The sequence below is a fragment of the Choristoneura fumiferana genome, chromosome 6 (genome assembly GCF_025370935.1).
Source record: "Choristoneura fumiferana chromosome 6, NRCan_CFum_1, whole genome shotgun sequence".
Taxonomy (NCBI): domain Eukaryota; kingdom Metazoa; phylum Arthropoda; class Insecta; order Lepidoptera; family Tortricidae; genus Choristoneura; species Choristoneura fumiferana.
Window position 1 is genome coordinate 16,871,517 of NC_133477.1, and position 19,091 is coordinate 16,890,607.

Sequence of the window (19,091 nt, forward strand, 5' to 3'; positions counted from 1 at the left end):
TAGAATCTTCTACTATGTCAATGTCGACAAGAATGTGTCCACGTGCAAATAAAATAAACTCTCGAATAATGACCCAGTATTACTTACTTTTAAAAATATAATGAAGTCTCCTCCTAGGAAAATATCCTATCTACAATACTTAGGGTAATTTCCCTTCATCTCGCATAGTCTTGGGACGCCCTATAGGTATACAAAGTGTGTATAACAAACATGTGACAAGTCAAGATAACGCCATGCGTTTTGCAATGTTAATCGTACTAAAATTATAAATGAGAAACGGAACGGGTAGATGGATTTGATTTTGATATGTACCTAGACCTAGATATTTCTATACGGGATCGGGATCTATATTATCTATACAACCCTCAGGACAAAGACCGAAATCCAGGGTAGAGCACCATCGCACGAATTTTCTAATATTGTTAATTATTTGACTACTAGCTTTTACCCGCGGCTTCGCTCGCGTTAACCATTAACATTTCAAAGAAGCAAGCAATCAAGCAAGCATGCAAGCAAGCAAAAAACAAGGTATATGAAATACCAAAATCATAACGTAAAGGAATGTGATAAAATCTCGAAATTTCATTTCAATGCCTCTAGTCTAGTGGTTTGTGCAAGCGAAGCCGCGGGTAAAGGCTAGAGGGATTATTAATAAAAAGCGTCAAGGGCTTGTTTTTTTTTAACACTTAAACGTAACAGAACTATTATAATATTGAAGAACCTTAATATAGCTGGCGAATATAATTGATCGGTCTATCGTCAAAAAATTCAATAGGTATACATTATTATTTTTAAAATGTGGCTCTGCCTATGTGAGGAAATTTGTCAATTTCAAGTAAAAGATAGTTAGGTATAAAATATGTCGGCCATTGTTCGATATAAGGTATATATAACAACAACAACCTAACACTAACACAAGACTATTATAATTTCATCACTTGCTTAGAATCAGTCGTTTATAACAGTTACGTATGTTAATACGTTTTATATCTCAATAAGTTCATTATATTAATTGACTTGCAAAAACCTGTACTGCTTTACTGGTATAAGATAAGCTATTCTATCTCTTATCCTTTTTCATTTAGTCCTTATTTCCTTTTAAGTCCCTCCTTTTCTTCCTTTTCCTTTGAAGCCCTTAGGCTACTTTGGGAGAGTTTAGACATACCGAGTACTCCATCTTAGGATTTTCTACATAGCGTCAAATTTTTACTTGATTTCAATATACTTTCAACACGCAAATAAATAAAAACAAAAGAGACAAAACAAGTTTGTTTGTCTAGAATTCTACTAAGTGACTTGAACTTCTGTAGTCGGGACCCATTCAAAATCGCGACCAGCTGAAAAAATCCCAGTACCTAATGGGTTCCGACTATTGAATTTAAGTTACTTAACGGAGTTCTACGAGTAGATAACTAGTCTTGTTTTTTTTTGTTTTTATTTAAAGTTTTTCATATATTTTTATGTATATACCTATTATACCTACATTGCTGGCTTGAAGAACTCCGTTTTAAACCAAGCTTAATTTTGGCTATGAAACATAGAACTAATTATCAGTGTCACCTTGTCGCCTGTCCTTAATTGGAGTCCTTTGTCCGCGTTTCTTAAAAAATGTAGACTGACATTGGTATGTCTTCCAGCCTCAACCCCGATGGCTTATCGCCGTTGGACGTGGCAGTTCTGGCCAACAACCGGCAACTCGTCAGGATGCTCATGGAGTTCGGAGCCAAGGAGGGAACACAGTGTGAGTACCTTAAGTTTTAAATTAGAGAAGACCACACTAACAAACTGACATAGCTCGAAGAATACGTAAGTTAAACGTACGTTATAGATACGTAGGTTAATGGACGGGCCACTTTGCTCGAAGAACGTTGGGGGATAGAAGTCTTCGATAGCGACCACGAACTGGAAGAAAAGCCTTGGCAGGCCTCCCACTAGAATTCGCTAGATGGACTGACGATATCGTAAGTTGCGGGCAACCGGTGGATGCAAGTAGCGAGTTGACGTTTATTGTGGCGTTCTTAAGGACGAGGCCTTTGTTCAGGAGTGGGTGTCTTCCGGCTGATGATGATGATTCAACATTACTTTAGAGATACCTATTTCCAGAACTATATTAAACTCTCAAGAATAGTAGGTATTATTTTTGCGCATAATGTTTTTTAATATTTAGTCCACACTCTATTGATTCATAGTATAAGTTTGAAAGAATATCCCGTCAAATGCATCAAGGCTACTTTTTAGGGTTCCGTACCCAAACGGAAACCCTATTACTAAGACTTCGCTGTCCGTCGGTCTGTCCGTCTTTCACCAGGCTGTATCTCATGAACCGTGATAGTAAGACAGTTAAAATTTTAGATTTATGTATAACTGTAACCGCTATAACAACAAATACTAAAAACTTTTTTGTTCTTCATTACATAGATGTTGGTGGTTAATAGTTGAAACATCGCTGTTACAATGTATTTTTTTGCATATTAATGTTATGATTGCTAAATCTTAACCTCCTATACCCATTAGGTAACGTATGAATCAAGCGATCCAAAATACGCTTTCAATTGAATGACAATGGGTTTTTTGTGAGTTTATCCATGTTTTGCTAATGTATCGGATTTCCCGGACGAGTTGCCTTGGGTAATAAGGAACAAAAAGTTCCGATTTATTCCACTTGCATTGCATCCTTTGGAAGCGCGCTACTAAGGTAAAATGCTTATGAGTAAATTTACTTACTAATAAGTTGTGTTCGACTGTTTTACTCTCGGGATGGATGAAAGAGAAGACTATATACTTTTTCTACATAGATTTAATATTAACTACCGCTTGCGAGTGATAGAAGAAGAATTTACATCAACTAAACCTTATTGCGCGATCTAATTTTACCTACGCTGCCATCTATCGGCAATTGTCAAAATTAGTATCGAACACTTATAGACCAGGTATTATCAATTAATTTCCTTTCGGGTGCATTCTTTAAAATAAAAAAGTACGTACTAGGTTTTGTTTTACGTATTGATTGTGTAAAAAGACATTTTTTGCCTCTATCTGTCTGAAGTTTGGAGTAAAATACGTACATAATGGTACAAGATGTCATTAAATCCTGGATGTTCATCGCTGAGCTGAAATGCGTTTTACTAAATGGAAATTCTGAAAAATACCGGTTACTATTTACATAAGGTCCGCACTTAATCGGGCTGCGGTCCGCCATTTGACGACCCCTGTTAGGCTGCATTTCAACCAGAGATGTGCAAGGTTGTGTTGCCTGCAAGGAATGTTTTGCAGGTGGTAGGACCTTGTGCAAGGGCCGCCCGTATTGCTACCACCATCTTGCTCGCTAATCCTGCCGTGAAGCAGCAGTGCTTGCACTGTTGTGGTTCGGCGTGGAGAGTAAGACAGCCGGTGAAATTACTGGCACTTGAGGTATTCCATCCTAGGCCTCTAGGTTGACAACGCATCTGCAATACCCCTGGTGTTGTAGATGTTTATGGGCGGTGGTGATCTCTTACCATCAGGAGACCCACTTGCTTTGCCATCCAATCGAATAAAAAAAAAGTGTTTTTCATGAACCAATAGGAACGTTTCATTTACCTCGCCTCGCTCTGCTCAGCGTTTCCACCAGAGATCTGCTGTGCGCAGGATAGGTAAATGAAGCGTTTCTATTGGTTTATGAAAAACACATTCCTCGTGACATATCCTCAGGCACAGGTCTGGTGGAAATTCAGCTTTAGAGTCTAATGTATTGATCCACCTCATGCACGATTGACCTAAAGATGATTATATCTATCTACCAAAAGCCAGTTTATATTCCTAATTACGGCTTCAGTCTGAAACAAATGGTTACAGTATAATACGAGTAATAAGGCCTATCATTGCGTGCGTACAATTAAACCTAATAATATAGAATCCGGCTATATCAAACTATGTAACTTTTCCTAGTAAATATTTGACACATCCTCATTGGCTCGTTGCGTGTATTGTATGATGTTTCCGCTCGTGTTACACTTTGCATGATTTTCGCAGATTTATTTTTGCTGTAAGTTTTTAAATAATTGCTTTCCTATGCTCTAGTTGCTTTACGCGATAACTACTTACAACTTATACAGTTTTTTCAGTACTTGGAATTTAAAAGAAATCCGATTTACATGTTTTATACTGCGTTATATTATTAAATAGCTTTCATTTGGGTGAGCATGGGAAGATATGCAATTCCATTATTGCGTTCGCGAAAGCTAGTTTTCGGTAAATAAAATGTATACTAAAACACTTTAAAAGGTGTTACCTTCTAGAGGTCCATGAATAAACATGTAAAAATATCTTGCTCGCCTACGACTCCTTAAAATTAGAAGCTTTTATGTATACCTTATTATATGTTGAAGGGGAAATGGCCAAAGTTTTTATTAAGCAATCAATCTTCGTCATCACTCTAGTGGCTCGGACTTGCACTTGGCCACAAAATCGATGGATATCGAGGTCATCTATTTTATTGTCGTTTGGTCTGTACTCGCCCATCCATCCTGTGCAATTAATATCCTACCAGATTGCAATTGCCGTCATTTAGCACCCAAAGTTTTACCCTCAAACTGCCTATAAGAAACTGTTTTATAGCCAACTAAGTCATAGAATTTAGAGAGTAGGTGGAGAGTCGAACAGAGTTACAAAAAGGCTCGGTAAAGGACAAGCCTAATGATTTAACCGCAAAGGTTCAACGAATCGTCCCTTAATGAATTGTAACCGTATAATGAATTATTCAATGGTTCCACGCAGAGTTTCGTGACGCAATAAGGAGATTAGTGTCGTGTGCTCGTTTTAAATAGAGACCGCAATATGGTTGATAGCAGAAGGAAACGAAACATGCACTAGCTGTGACGTCAAGAATGGTGCATTCAGCATTCAGTGCCAAGAACAAGCTAGCCGTGTTCTCTGTTCGTAGCTGTTTTCGCTACAAAGCGGAAAAACGCTGCTACGCGCTACGCGCTAATGCGGCAGCGAATGTGTTAAGTCAGGTTTTCGTATGAGAAAAATCTCCTTGTTTTTCGCACAAACGAGTAAACCAATAACCTACATTAACGAAAACTCTTTGAAGTAGAAAGTATTTGACCCCTTCCAGTGCTTGTTATGTACGAGGTCATCAAAAGGTAGCCTGGTGAACCATGGCCTCTCACGCAGAGGGTCGTGGGATCGAACCCGGGCTCTTCTGCGTGTTTTGAAACTTATGTCTGAACTTACATTTGAAATTTACAACGAGCTTTACGGTCCTCGTCGTTTACGGTAGAGAAAACATAGTGAAATAATCTGCAGACACCTGCGAAGAAATTAAATATCATTGTTGTCCCATTCTTTCTAGTAGGTATAGCCTACCTTCAGGAAGTGAATTTCATTTTATTTCCAGTGTTAGTTACACTTCACTCACTACACGTTTTGCAGGTGGTAGGACCATGTGCAAGGTCCGCCCGGATTGCTACCACCATCTTGCTCGCTAATCCTGCCGCGAAGCAGCAGTGCTTGCACTGTTGTGTTTCGGCGTGGAGAGGAAGACAGCCGGTGAAATTACTGGCACTTGAGGTATCCCATCTTAGACCTCTAGGTTGGCAACGCATCTGCAATACCCCTGGTGTTGCAGATGTTTATGGGCGGTGGTGATCTCTTACCATCAGGAGACCCACTTGCTCGTTTGCCATCCAGTCGAATAAAAAAATAAATAAAAAAAAACGTTAGTTACATTCATTTTCATTATTTAACATTCTGTTTCAAACTATCTTTTGTACATCGTCATGGCTCAACGCGCAGCGCGAAGAATCCATTGTTTCGGTGGTTTTACTTGAGAATGCCCACAACGCAAAGTACAATGTTGAATAAAACACTAATACGAGTAGAAATGCCTTTAGTACAGCCTCAGGTTGATTGTCTGTAATGAGGGTTTTCACAGAGGCGAAATACCGCTAGATGGCGTTAGTATCGTGAGGTCCGTTTGACGTTTGCTTGCGATTGGCTCAAAATTTCTTGGTGTTGCCATTGGTTTTAGGGGACACCACACACACAGTCCACGCGCGACAAACGGTGCAGTGCACTGATTGAAACTACCTAACTAACTTTTTGACCACACCGAAAAAAACATGTAGTAACTTCACGGTGTCAATGTAATGGTGAAATTGTGAAATTCACAAACTTCAGTGACATTCACTTCACGTGACACATAAGAGAGACTTAAATATTAATTAAGAACCTGCACACTAAAACAACACTTCACACGCACACCACGCATAATGAACTACCTTAATTCTTATCTTTTAAAATGTAAGAGTTAGGCCTCTAGTGTCTTGGAGATATTAACTTCATTTGTCCTGTTCAATATTCCCTTAAAGTTACCGGACATCAAAAATAACACGGTGTATACAAATGTAGCAGCGTGGGTTGCACCTAGTTCCATATCATCCCAATAATTGCGGTTATTGTTCTTATGATACTCAGATCCCCCGTCAACTGTCGTTGATTCATACTTCCCATCCTTTGAAATCACACCTTAGTCAATGGACATACAGTTGAAGCTGCTATAGCTCCATCCACAACAACTGATAACCGTTTATTGGCATCGGCAGATAAGCAACAATGAGCGAGACTATCTGGCTATCAAATCAATCACTCTATTGTTTTTGACCCAATTGGAATAATGAGATTTTTCTATCGTTATCGCTGGCTCGCTTTTTGTATGCTGCTTGTTTAGAACAACATTAAAATTAATTTGTGAAATAAAAATTGATGTTAACTTTCTTATGACAGAAAAGCTACCTACCATTTTATTTTCTTCTAAAAAAAGTATTATATGGCATCTTTGATGGCCAGTATTAACAAATTAAGTTTAGCCAAATAAAATAGTTTTTATATTACCAACACTGCTGGTAGAACAATTTTACAAAGTGGTCGCCCGAAGAATCCTACTCGGATGGACAGCGTTCGAGATACTTCGTAATTTCTTCTATATTCCTTTGGGATCCATAAAATTACAATCAAAATAGATTTTTCTAAATTCCTATAGCCATTGGTATTTTTCTACTAGAGGAAACCGGGGGATAAAGCTGTCACGATAGATAAACCTATCACATGAAACATTTCTGTTGCCCAATTTTGTTTTTGATTTACGGTTCCACCATTTATGATTTGTGTCAATAATTTGGATAATTTATTGAATCTAGCGTTACTTTGCGGAGGTCCATATCAATGAACTAAAAGAATTTCCTTGCTCACCCGCGACCTTACGATAGCTAAGCTTATGCAAAATATGCGTGTTCATGCAGTTCCTCTACCTCCACACTGTAAGAACACACACAAATCACACAAACCCATCTATCACCACCACCACACTACACTGACGCGTTTCGAACTCAACCAGAGCTCATCTTCAGAGTGACTCAACCGTACACCATGCTACCAGTTGTTAGACTACAGTTGCGGAGTTGGGAGTCTAACAACTGGTAGCATGGTGTACGGTTGTGTCACTGTGAAGATGAGCTCTGGTTGAGTTCGAAACGCGTCAGTGTAGTGTGGTGGTGGTGATAGATGGGTTTATGTGATTTGTGTGTGTTCTTACAGTGTGGAGGTGGAGGAACTGCATGAACACGCATATTTTGCATAAGCGGAGCTATCGTAAGGTCGCGGGTGAGCAAGGAAATTCTTTTAGTTCATCAATAATTTTGATTTAAACTCAAGCGCTTGATTTGCCGTAACCATCGCAATTAAGTACTTATTTAGCCGATTACCCGCCATTTTGTCCATTATGGGCTATTCCTATCGATTCGACGTCATATTAGGAATTTGTTTTTCAGATAACCTGAATGGTTGTAGTTAGAGCCATTATAATCATCAAAATAACGTATTAGCTTATCTTGTTCTGTTCTCCGAAATATACAGTCCTAATGGTTATTTTCATATTTCAGACGAATTATCATGTCTGCCGAATGATCAAAGGAATTAATTTGATATAGAAGGGCCTTTAATGATTTCTGAATAGGCTTTATTAACTCATGTCTGAATATCCTCTTAGTTCTATTCATCATCATCCCAGCCTATATACATCCCACTGCTGGGCACAGGCCTCCTCTCAGAACAAGAGGGCTTAATTCTATTACTTTTACGCAATTTGTGTTTATTTATAATCTTTGAACATAATTTGTAAGTAAGTATTTGCAATAATGTACATACATTACTTTGCCTTTGTCTTTGTTTATTTTTTTATGCTTCGTTATTTGTTTATTATTTTTTCCGTTTGAATAACCTATTATTAAACTTTTAGGCAACCACACTATAGGCCGTGCGGGAGCTACTTTTGTGAATTTTATCAAATGAAACTCTGATAATATAGCAGACTTATTATCAACGTGAAATTAGGGGATAAAAAAGCTAAAGCTCTCCTAGGTCATCCATCAAATCGATTGATATTGGCAACGGAAAGGCCGTGGGTAGCACCAATCGTAGTACAGATAACGAATGAGCATCTTCCTACTTAGCAGTGGGTAGAGACCTAAGTTACCTTGGCAAGTTAACTGTCATGAAGTATAAATATTGCCACGACAGTTGAAGTGAATAATTACACAACCAGTTACATGAAGCACTGTGCATAAAAGGAGAATGAATTAAATTAACTAATAAGTAAATGGCACAATCCCGCTCTCATTGCATGATGTTCTTGTGATCTCAACTCTGGTGGCACTACTTAAGCGATTCAACTACATATTAAATCTAAAGAGAGAATTGAGAGAATCTACCTCGATGGGATTCCACCGGTTGTTTAATTAGCTTTCAGGTTAAGAAATAGGTCACGCTTACGATAAAAAGTACAATACTAAGCTCCAATCACCCTCTATATGTAAACTCTTTATTGAACATCACAATAAAGTGAGCAGTACAGAAAACGGAGGTACGGATCTCGTGTCGCATATATTGAAGAAATGAGATACCGTAAGCAAAAAAAATGTAATCAATGGTAATTATACCGAATGCACACCATATTATAGTTTTTTAAAATCCTTCAGTTTACCTGACTCATTTCTTCATTATAAGCGACAGGAGCCTGATAGCGATTGAAACGCTTGTAGGCAGGTTATCTTAAGCGGCCTTATCTCAACAGAGCGATCTTTTCCAAGCAAACTTTAAAATAGAAAGAAGTAAAAAAATACATAGGATCAATTCCTTTTTTATATAGGTATACTACTAAATATAAATCAAGAAAGCTTATACTTAGAAAATTAAGCGAATCCAATGAATTTGTTTAGGTACATGTAGGTACCTATTGTATGATAAATAAAAGCTATTGAACTACACAAAGCAAGAGCAAACTTTTCCATTTCGCTTCCATTTCAACTCTTACAAGTCACTTTAAAGTAACTTACACACAGTGTCCCATCAAAAATACTTGTTCCACCAAGTTCATCCGACTGTCCGCGACTGAAGGCGTAGCAAGCAAACTCCTAGTACATCGCGCGTGCTCCGAATTAACCCCATAAGTTCAGCGTCTCGACCGCACAATGAACAGTGAATAGTCGCTTACAGTTGTGACCGGACCCCGATGCAGTAGACTCCAGATCACTTTATACATCTATCTTAGTTACAGCAGCTTAACTTATAAAGTTCTTCCCTCAATCCTAAAAGTTTCCTGTTTTGCCGTGCATCAAAAACAGACTGTTAAGTGTTTTACATTCAGCCAGTCTCGAGAGCGATAGAGAGCCTTAAGTTTCGGAAACTTGCTCCCCGAAGGCTAGGCCGAGCTTGAGTTATTGTGTAGTTTTGTATACAGCCAATCAATAGTGAAAAACTTGGGCAAGCTGCGTCGGATGCGCAGTTGTTTGATTGTGGATGATTGATCCTTGGGCGACTACCTAACCTGTACATCAATCCATATCTCTCGAGAAAATTAAGCATTTACTTATTGGTAGGTAGGTACTTAAGTACATAATATAACGTAACTACCAATAGGTAAATGTTGCCTGCATGCATCTGCGAATCAAATTAATGGGGTCTGTGAAGTACTCGATCCAGACTGGAGCCGCGCGGAAACTGCAGCCCTAGCTCTCACATTCTGAAAGACCTCTGCTCAGTAGATGTACCTACATATGAAGGCCAGAAATGATGATAATGATGTACTAATTCGAAACCCAAGAAACTAGACAGTCTTAGCTATATACAAACTTTGTAAAAGCAAGCATCAACTGTAGCGTTCAGTAATTGTTTCATTTGTTTTGTAAGAAACAAAGCGAATGTTTCTAAAATTAATGTAACCTCGCTCCAAAGCAAACATTCGTGTTTCACTTAAATTGGTTTGTATTAGGGAATCCAATGAATACATTATCGATTTGGGTCTGAAAGGCTTTTAAAATAATGTAGGTACAAACCTCAGCGCTGCGGCTGGCTTGTTAACCAATCAGCTTCTCTTTCGGCGAGCTCAATTGCGTTATCTGTTTGAGTAAAGTTCGAATTCTATACTATCTCTAGCTTTGTCTACAGTATGTAATACTCTACGGAGCGACTTCATCTTCCATCATCATTATCATATCAGCCGTAGGACGTCCACTGTTAGACATAGGCCTCTCCCATAGACTTCCATTTGCTTCGATTGGAAGCGGCCTGCATCCACCGTGAACCCGCGGCTTTTACTAGGTCATCCCTCCATCTCGTTGTTGGACGTCGTACGCTGCGCTTGCTATCTCAACGGCCATTTGTTCTATGTGCTATGTGGCCTGCCCATTGCCACTTCAACGAGCTGATTCAGTGACCTTAGTTCTTCTACGTATCTCCTTATAGCTGACTCCATCTTTATGTTGTTAATATTCCGATCATTCGCAAAAAGCTACGAGCACTGTAGGCACAAAGCGCTTCAATAATGTCAACCATATATTGTTTCAGTCAAGAGCTCCGAGGCCCTGGGTGCACACCTTCGGAGACTGACCCGGGAAGCAGAAGCGCGGTTACATGAAGTGGCTGGGTGTTTCCCGGAGCGGGCCTGCCGGGATGAAGCTTGCACCAGGTACGTTCACAACTCTGAACTTGAGTTCCTATGCTTGAACGGAAAATGGATTGGGACTACTGCGTCGTCGTAAGTTCTAGTTGACATCCTTGAAAAAGAAGTCACAAGTTAGAAGAAGCTTAATGCATTTTTTTACAATTTTTTAATTTCGGTAGGGCATACGACAGAATTGGACGGACGAACATCACTTAGGTACTGGAGAATCTCAAGACACACAGCTGGTCTGTCCTAGTCCGCACGCGTTCGTCGCAGACTTCTGAAACGGTGCCATACATTTTCGTCGTACACTGACTATTTTCGCATCAGCCGCGCGCGTCAATCGCATGCGCTCGATCGTAGACGGCTGCCATCAGTCGCAATGAACGGAAACGCGCCTTTAGACATTATGCCCGGTTCACATTATTCCAATAAAACCGTTCCAGTAGCATGACACTGCGGTTTTCTTGCTCAACCGCGACCTTAGCTTATGCAAAATATGCGTGTTCATGCAGTTCCTCCACCTCCACACTGTAAGAAAAGCGTAAGTGTAGTGTGGTGGTGGTGATAGATGGGTTTGTGTCATTTGTGTGTGTTCTTACAGTGTGGAGGTGGAGGAACTGCTTAAAACTCAAGCTGGTTAAGGTATTTGTAATCAATCCCCCTCTCGATTGTAAATAAACTACTTTCAGGTTTTCAGTAAGTTAATTAACACCTGGTATAGTGATTTAAATATTCACCATGATATCTGCCCATGGGCCTAGAAGTTAGGCTGCGTCAACCCGATCGTCTATCTATCTACTATCGGATTCTAAAGAAATAAGATACCTATATTATCGGTTTCATAAACATATGTTAAAGCAGTTGTCCATAAGCAATATTAATCAAAATTACAAAACATACACCTTTTCGGAAAAGCATTTTCCTCGTATTGGTATATTTAGTTAATATTTGTTGAAAGCGGTATGAGAAAATAAATACAACTCAATTTTCGGTTCCAGGATTTTTTATTCTATAAGGCAGCAAAATAGCTGCCTACGTTGTACGTTAGTAGTATCGCGGCTGAAATTGTGTTTCATTATTATTTACTGGGCTCCCTATTTTCTGCTAGCAATACGAGTTCGTTATTGAAAAAGTTTTCACGACGGCCAAGAGCGTGTCGGACCATCCGCAGTGTAGGATCGTACCTACTAAAATGCGAAAAATCCCTACTAATATTATAAATGTGAAAGTAAGTCTGTCTGTCTGTCTGATACCTTTTTATGCTTCACCCGCTGAACCGATTTAGACTAAATTCGGTATGGAGATAATTGGAGTCCCGTGGAAGGACACAGGCCACTTTTTATCCCGGAAAAATGCATAGTTCCCGCGGGGTAGCGATAAGCGAATTCTACGCAAACGGAGTCGCGGGCAACAGCTAGTAGGTATTCTAATTAGGTTTTGATTGCCATGACTAGTTTGCTAATGTCGTTCGAAACTTGAAACAAAAGAGCGCTTTTCTTTTTCTATCTCATTTGAATCTTCGGGTAAACGAATAAACCGGCGAGTCCCGAGCGACCTTAACATTTTGGTTAAATACTGAATTTAATATTATAATATTTATATTAAGTATATTATACGCAACCTCGTCTGCGTAGAATTCGTTTATCGCTATCCCGCGAGGACTCTGCAATTTTTCACGTATTGCCTAACGTTTCCGAGGCTCGTGATTGCAATCAAAATGACACATTTCGCATGCAAAAACTGTCATTTGATTGCGATCGCGAGCGGCCTCAGGTTGGTAAGCTATATTATGTGCCAAATATTATCCAAATCCATCGAACCGTTATTGAGTTTTCACAAACGGGGTATTCTGGCAAAACAGAATAAGTGCAAAATTTTAAAAAAATAGTTACATACATAAGCATACTCAATTTTTCTGCTTTATTTATCTAGCAAAACCGTTAAATAAATAAATATTGTGCACTTATCCGGTTCTGCTAGAATACCCTCATTACTTTCAAGGACGTGATTTATTTTTAGCGAAATCGATTGAATTAAATGTCTCATCAGCTAAAGTTGGACGCAATCCACCCACACTAAAATACCACACTCTATTTTCGTAGATCAAATTAGGTAGTTTATAACTTTTAGCAGTGATTTCAGTCAGACGACCTTTCTTCAATTGGGCACAGAATCACACAGAATGCCAACCGATTTTAATCTAACTGTTACTAATCGAATCTGCTCTACTAATGTGGGTAGTTCGACAAATTTACACTTGGACACCTAAGTGATTGGTATTGATAGAGGTCCTTAATTGGATCTGGTCAATCGTTAAGGACATTTGATTGGTTTAGCTCACGTTTAGCTCAAGGTCTTGTTCAGAGAAAACTTCAAAAGGTCTGCAGATGTCTTACGGAATTTGAGGCTGGTTTATTTGATGACGATTGGTACATGTAAAATCTTAATCTATCATCTACTCGTACTTTTAAGATAAATCCCTATTTCCCTTGGTCACGACATAACTTGAGAAGTTGAGAACGACTTTACCGATGTCATCAATCTTTTTTTTTAAGGTTTCTAATACTTTATAGAAGATTTATACGGAAAAAAAGAAAGTTACATAGAAAATTACGAAATTTAACGACTCTATACTATAAACTTTTCTAATGTGACCTAAGCGCGTTAAATTACAACCGCTAGGATTAGAGACATGAAATTTGGCGCTTTTTTTGTTACAAAACGTTGATGAGCATCACCAGCAAACTTTTGGGAATTCGCATGGAAATTTACGCGAAATCGTAAAATTTCAAGTCAATTGTAATTTGGTAGTTTTCAATATTTATTGGAGTAAAGATTGCTTGTTAATTATTTTTGTAGTATTAAAGTACTCGTAGAGCTAGTTTGGATATGCTATTAGATTCAAATGGAACGTGTTACTTAGTAAGACTTATAGTGAGTTTTAGCATTACAAAGGGAGTAGAATATTATGGGACGTGGATTTTAACTAATCTGATGAATCGATTTTATAAGTCTTTATTCCAACTACCATAATGGAAGCGATGCAATGCAAGCTCTCAGTTTTAGTTAAGTTTCATTTAGCAAATGCGTAATATTTGTCAGTTGTAGCTACCATGGGCGAACGCATCGGTCTGATCAGTCACCAAAGACGTTGTGCACAGGCGCCACGCCAAAATTCGTCTGGAACAGACGCGTAGACCTGATGATGATGTAGCTACCAACTCAAAGACAGTAAAAGTATCCTAGCCATGTTGGAGCTTGTTAGAGTACGCTTGGGTGTACTTCGACCAAGAATAGCATCTAGGGTCTGATGATGGAGTAGTCAGATATGTAAAGTTTTTTTTTACAATTTTACTTAGAATAATGAAGCCACAGTTGTTCATACTTGTCTGCCCGGTTCCAGGTCATCTGCGGGTGGTCAAGCGGGCACGACGGGCTGCGCGGGCGGCGCGGGATCCGAGAAAGACAAGCAGGCGCAGCACTGGGAGAGGAGAGTGCGGACGCTGAAGTAAGTTGGAACACTTGGATTGAACGGTTGCGGTACAGTCACTAGCACCAATATCTGACACAATAAAGCGTGCATAAATATCTGAGACGACTCTATTTCTAGGGCTGGTAGGACGTGTCAGATATTTTTGTACGTTCCGCTGTGGCATACACTAGGTGACTGTACTATTACGGCTACCCTCTAAAGTTTGCAAGACTTAAATTTGATTGACAAAAGAAAGAAATACGTGTCCATTTTTTACCCGACTGCCCGAAGGAGGGTTATGTTTTTCGAGCGTATGTATGTATGTATGTATGTATGTATGTGGATATGTATGTCCATTTCTTTGGTCCTCGCTGCAGCCTAAACGGCTAGACGGATTTACACATATGAGGTATCATTGGATTCGTCATATGTCGGAGTAACATAGGCTATATAATATTTCAATATGGCGTCTGCGAAAAAAAATGTTTGGTACCTATTTTAACAATATGGGGATCAAATGAAAGCTAATAATTAGCCCATTCTAAATATATATGGGTTATAATACTTTTAATCTACCTTTTTCACATAAAAATCAAAAACCCGACTGCAAAAACTAAAAGGAAGAAAATAAGTCTAGTGGTCTAGAACTCTGTTAAGTAGCTTATTTAAAGTTCAGCAGTCGGGACCCATTTAAATCGTGACGCTCAAAAACGCTTAGTAATGGGTCCCGATTGTTGAACTTTAAATTAGCTACTTAACAGAGTTCTAGACCACTAGACTTATTTTCTTCCTTTTAGTTTTGGCAGTCGGGTTTTTGATTTTTTTAATTTAATGTTTTATTAATGGTCATCCTAGAGAAAAGTTTAGGTTAGGTTTGTTTTATAACAATTCTGAACATGAAAAGGAAGGAACAACAGAACAAGGATTCAGAAAAGAAAGAGTTATGACAAATAAAACATTATTATGAAAATCATTACATTATGACTTCAACAATCATGCGAGCCGTTATGGACCCATACACGAAGGCGGTTCTGCACCAAAATCGCAGACTTCTCTAGTCAGGCCTGTGGACGAACATGTCGCTGTCGCATCGGTCTAGTCAGCCACCAAAGACGTTGGGCACAAGCAATACGCCAAAATTCGTCAGGAACAGACGCTTAGACCCATACTAGAATTTTGCTTACGTAACTTGAACGGACCTTGTGCTGTCCTTCCAGGCGACTGGTCCACGGCTGGCAGCAGGCGCGGGCGCCGCCGCCGCCGCCGCCGCCCGACCTGGAGGTGTGCGGCGCCCACGCGGTCACGGTCCGTCTGCGGGACCACAAACCACCGCTACGGGACCCGCCGCTAGTTACCAAGTATAAAGGTTGGTGGGCTCGTTAAGTGGGTCATTATTCGAAGCGTTTCACTGCCTCATTTCGATGGTAATTTTTTCGTGTACGGGCTGTAGAATTTGATAAACTGCTAGATAACCTTGAAACTGTAACCTTGTAGGTTATTCTACACTTATTCTGAGCTGTAACAGAATCTTCTACCATATCAGCAGCGCAGGTGGTAGGACCTTGTGCAAGGTCCGCCCGGATTGCTACCACCATCTTGCTCGCTAATCCTGCCGTGAAGCAGCAGTGCTTGCATTGTTGTGTTTCGGCGTGGAGAGTAAGACAGCCGGTGAAATTACTGGCACGTGAGGTATCCCATCTTAGGCCTCTAGGTTGGCAGCGCGTCTGCAATACCCCTGGTGTTGCAGATGTTTATGGGCGGTGGTGATCTCTTACCATCAGGAGACCCACTTGCTCAAATGTTTTATTTTTCAATGCGTCTTACTCTGTGTACCGAATATATGTGTAAACCTCTCTGTCTCTCTCTCTCTCCCACTTTTTTTGAAGTGACGGCGCCTGGTATCACGTTCACTTACTAAACCTTAATTTCCAGTGGAATGGTCATCCCGCGCGGACTTCTCGAACGTGTGCGGGACGCGTGAGGTGGCTCTCTCGGCGAGCGGTACCCGCGTGATGGCCGCGGGGCTGACGCGCGGACGACGCTACTTCTTCCGCGCGGCGGCCGGCAATGTGAAAGGCTGGGGCGGGTTCACTGTGTCGACGCCGCGCAGCGTTGTGCCTAGCAGTAAGTACATTACCTCACCGAGCAGTGACGGATCCAGGGCGCACAAGCCTTCCCCCAAAAGCCAGTGCCATTATCAATGTCATACTTATAACCTCAATGGAGAATCAAATGTTTTTGCATGGCTGGTCATAAACCTCTCACCTGAATTTGGTGTGACCAGCGCTCTGAAAGTCAAGCGGTTATTTAGAATGCCGCTACAATGTGAACTTTACCTCCTTTGTGTTCGTTCTTTTCACTGTTTTTATCAAGGATTATGATTATAATACTTCATTCAGTTGTGTTTAAGGAAACGAATGAATTTTATTTGAGGAGTTTAAATTAATAATTATCAAGCTTGTTTTATTTACTTATAAAATTGTCCAGATTATAAGGCAGCGAAGATAATAAGTGGCCCAATCATAATAACAACCTTCCCTAACTAGTTAGAAACATGGTTAGTTACAGCTGAAGTTAATGGAAGGATAGTAATAACGTAAATTATCGTCCAGGCTGGCGCGACGTATCGACGCGCGCGTCCCGCGGCGACTCGGGCGGCGCGGCGGCGGCGTTGGAGGCGCTCGCGACGGCCGCGGCGGGCGCGCGGCAAACGGCCGCCCGCGCAACCGCCGCGACTGCCGCGCAAGAAGACCGCTACCATTCGCCAGCTGTTCACTGCGGCTAGCAAGTTCCAGAAGAATCTGAGGAGGTAAGCAGTTCTAACTGGCAGGCGCCCGCCCAGCCGCCAAGTCTGCCGCGCAAGATGACCGCTACCATACGCCAGCTGTTCACTGCGGCTAGCAAGTTCCAGAAGAATCTGAGGAGGTAAGCAGTTCTAACTGACAGGCGCCCGCCCAGCCGCCAAGTCTGCCGCGCAAGATGACCGCTACCATACGCCAGCTGTTCACTGCGGCTAGCAAGTTCCAGAAGAATCTGAGGAGGTAAGCAGTTCTAATGATAGGCGCCCGCCCAGCCGCCAAGTCTGCCGCGCAAGATGACCGCTACCATACGCCAGCTGTTCACTGCGGCTAGCAAGTTCCAGAAGAATCTGAGGAGGTAAGCAGTTCTAACTGACAGGCGCCCGCCCAGCCGCCAAGTCTGCCGCGCAAGATGACCGCTACCATACGCCAGCTGTTCACTGCGGCTAGCAAGTTCCAGAAGGATCTGAGGAGGTACTTAAGCAGTTCTAACTGACAGGCGCCCGCCCAGCTGACGCGACTACCGCGCAAGAAGATATCCGACTGCTAACATACTCCAGCCTGTTCACTGCGGCTTAAAAAGCCTTGAACTTGAACTTAAGCAGACTGAAATCTTGTGATCGTGACTTGGCAATAGCAATCTTAAATTGCCAGTTGTTTCCTTGGTTATTCCTGCAAAAAATACTTTCTGCCAAGGTTCTTTTCGCCGCATTCTTCTTAGTAATGTTGGTTTTCCGAAAGCGTTGGCAGACTAAAACCATTGTAAAAAGTCCTCGGCGGTCTTAACATTTGCAAGATAAACGAAGAAGAAATGCAGAATAAACAAAAGATGGTCTAAAGACACATTAAATATTTATTTATTTTTATTTTTATTTTATTTTGTTTATTTATTTTATACACGGGAAAAAACTAACAAATGATGTTTGGCACTTAATAGCAACTTTAAATGTTTTCTTGTCATTCTCCATCAATAAGCTATATCTGTCATCTCCCAGGATAACAGGATCAAAGGAATTTGGGCACAAATTTGTGCTCTGGGAGAGGACAGGTTAATAATAATAATGAACATGAAAAACCGTGAGACTCACGCATATTAAATATATTGACCCGGATAACTCACGACAGTTTGACAGTTGTAATGATGATGAAAACGCGGGTAGTTGTGTGCCGGTGTCAGTTTCGTCGGGTAGTCGCGCGGAGCAGAGCGCGTTGCTCCGAAGACGAAGGGCTACGGATTAACCCGAAACATGTCGAGCTAAACTCGATTTAAGACGTGAGTTATCCGGGTCAATATATTTAATATGAATAATAAACATTTTTAAGGTAAATTATGGCTGATCCCTGCAAGAACTTTATCAAAGTAAATTAAAGGTGTAACGTCAAGATGGAGCTACAATGCGACAGTATTTTCGTACCTAGATCTTAAAAGAACCTCACAAATTAGCTATTTCTGCTTTAAATATTGTTGTGTGTCAAGTTATTTTGGCGCATGATCGATTTAAAATATCTATTTGTAATTGCATCTGTATTTTTTTTTATTCTAGGGGAGTATACCTTGCCTGCATCCTGTACCACGAGGACAAAGTTCTAGTGACGAGCGAAGAATTCTTGCCTGTCATAGAGGTGGACGAGACCTATCCCACATGTATCTACACAGACTTCCATTGGCTTATGAAGGTAAAACAACATTTTGGGTACAACGTTTTTTCTTTTCTTTCATGTCAGTCCATTGGTGAACACGATCCCCCCAAACTTGGCTTCAAACTACCAAACGTCGATAATTGTTATTGTTCACTGCTAGCAGTTAAAATAATTGTAAAAATCAGCTACTTAGTTG

The 19,091-nt window shown here is 40.5% G+C and overlaps 1 protein-coding gene across 3 annotated transcripts in view; it reads left to right on the top strand.

The window, feature by feature from the left end:
* LOC141429208 (uncharacterized) overlaps window positions 1–18,927 on the top strand; it is a 194,663-nt gene extending 175,736 nt beyond the window's left edge. For all 3 annotated transcript variants that reach the window (XM_074089476.1, XM_074089478.1, XM_074089477.1), the window contains 7 exons: window positions 1,638–1,741; window positions 10,885–11,005; window positions 14,388–14,492; window positions 15,674–15,822; window positions 16,389–16,580; window positions 17,069–17,265; window positions 18,799–18,927. In XM_074089476.1, coding sequence (XP_073945577.1) covers window positions 1,638–1,741; window positions 10,885–11,005; window positions 14,388–14,492; window positions 15,674–15,822; window positions 16,389–16,580; window positions 17,069–17,241 — 844 coding nt within the window. In that variant the 3' untranslated portion in view covers window positions 17,242–17,265; window positions 18,799–18,927. The remainder of the gene's footprint in view (window positions 1–1,637; window positions 1,742–10,884; window positions 11,006–14,387; window positions 14,493–15,673; window positions 15,823–16,388; window positions 16,581–17,068; window positions 17,266–18,798) is intronic.
* Window positions 18,928–19,091: the final 164 nt, after the last annotated feature.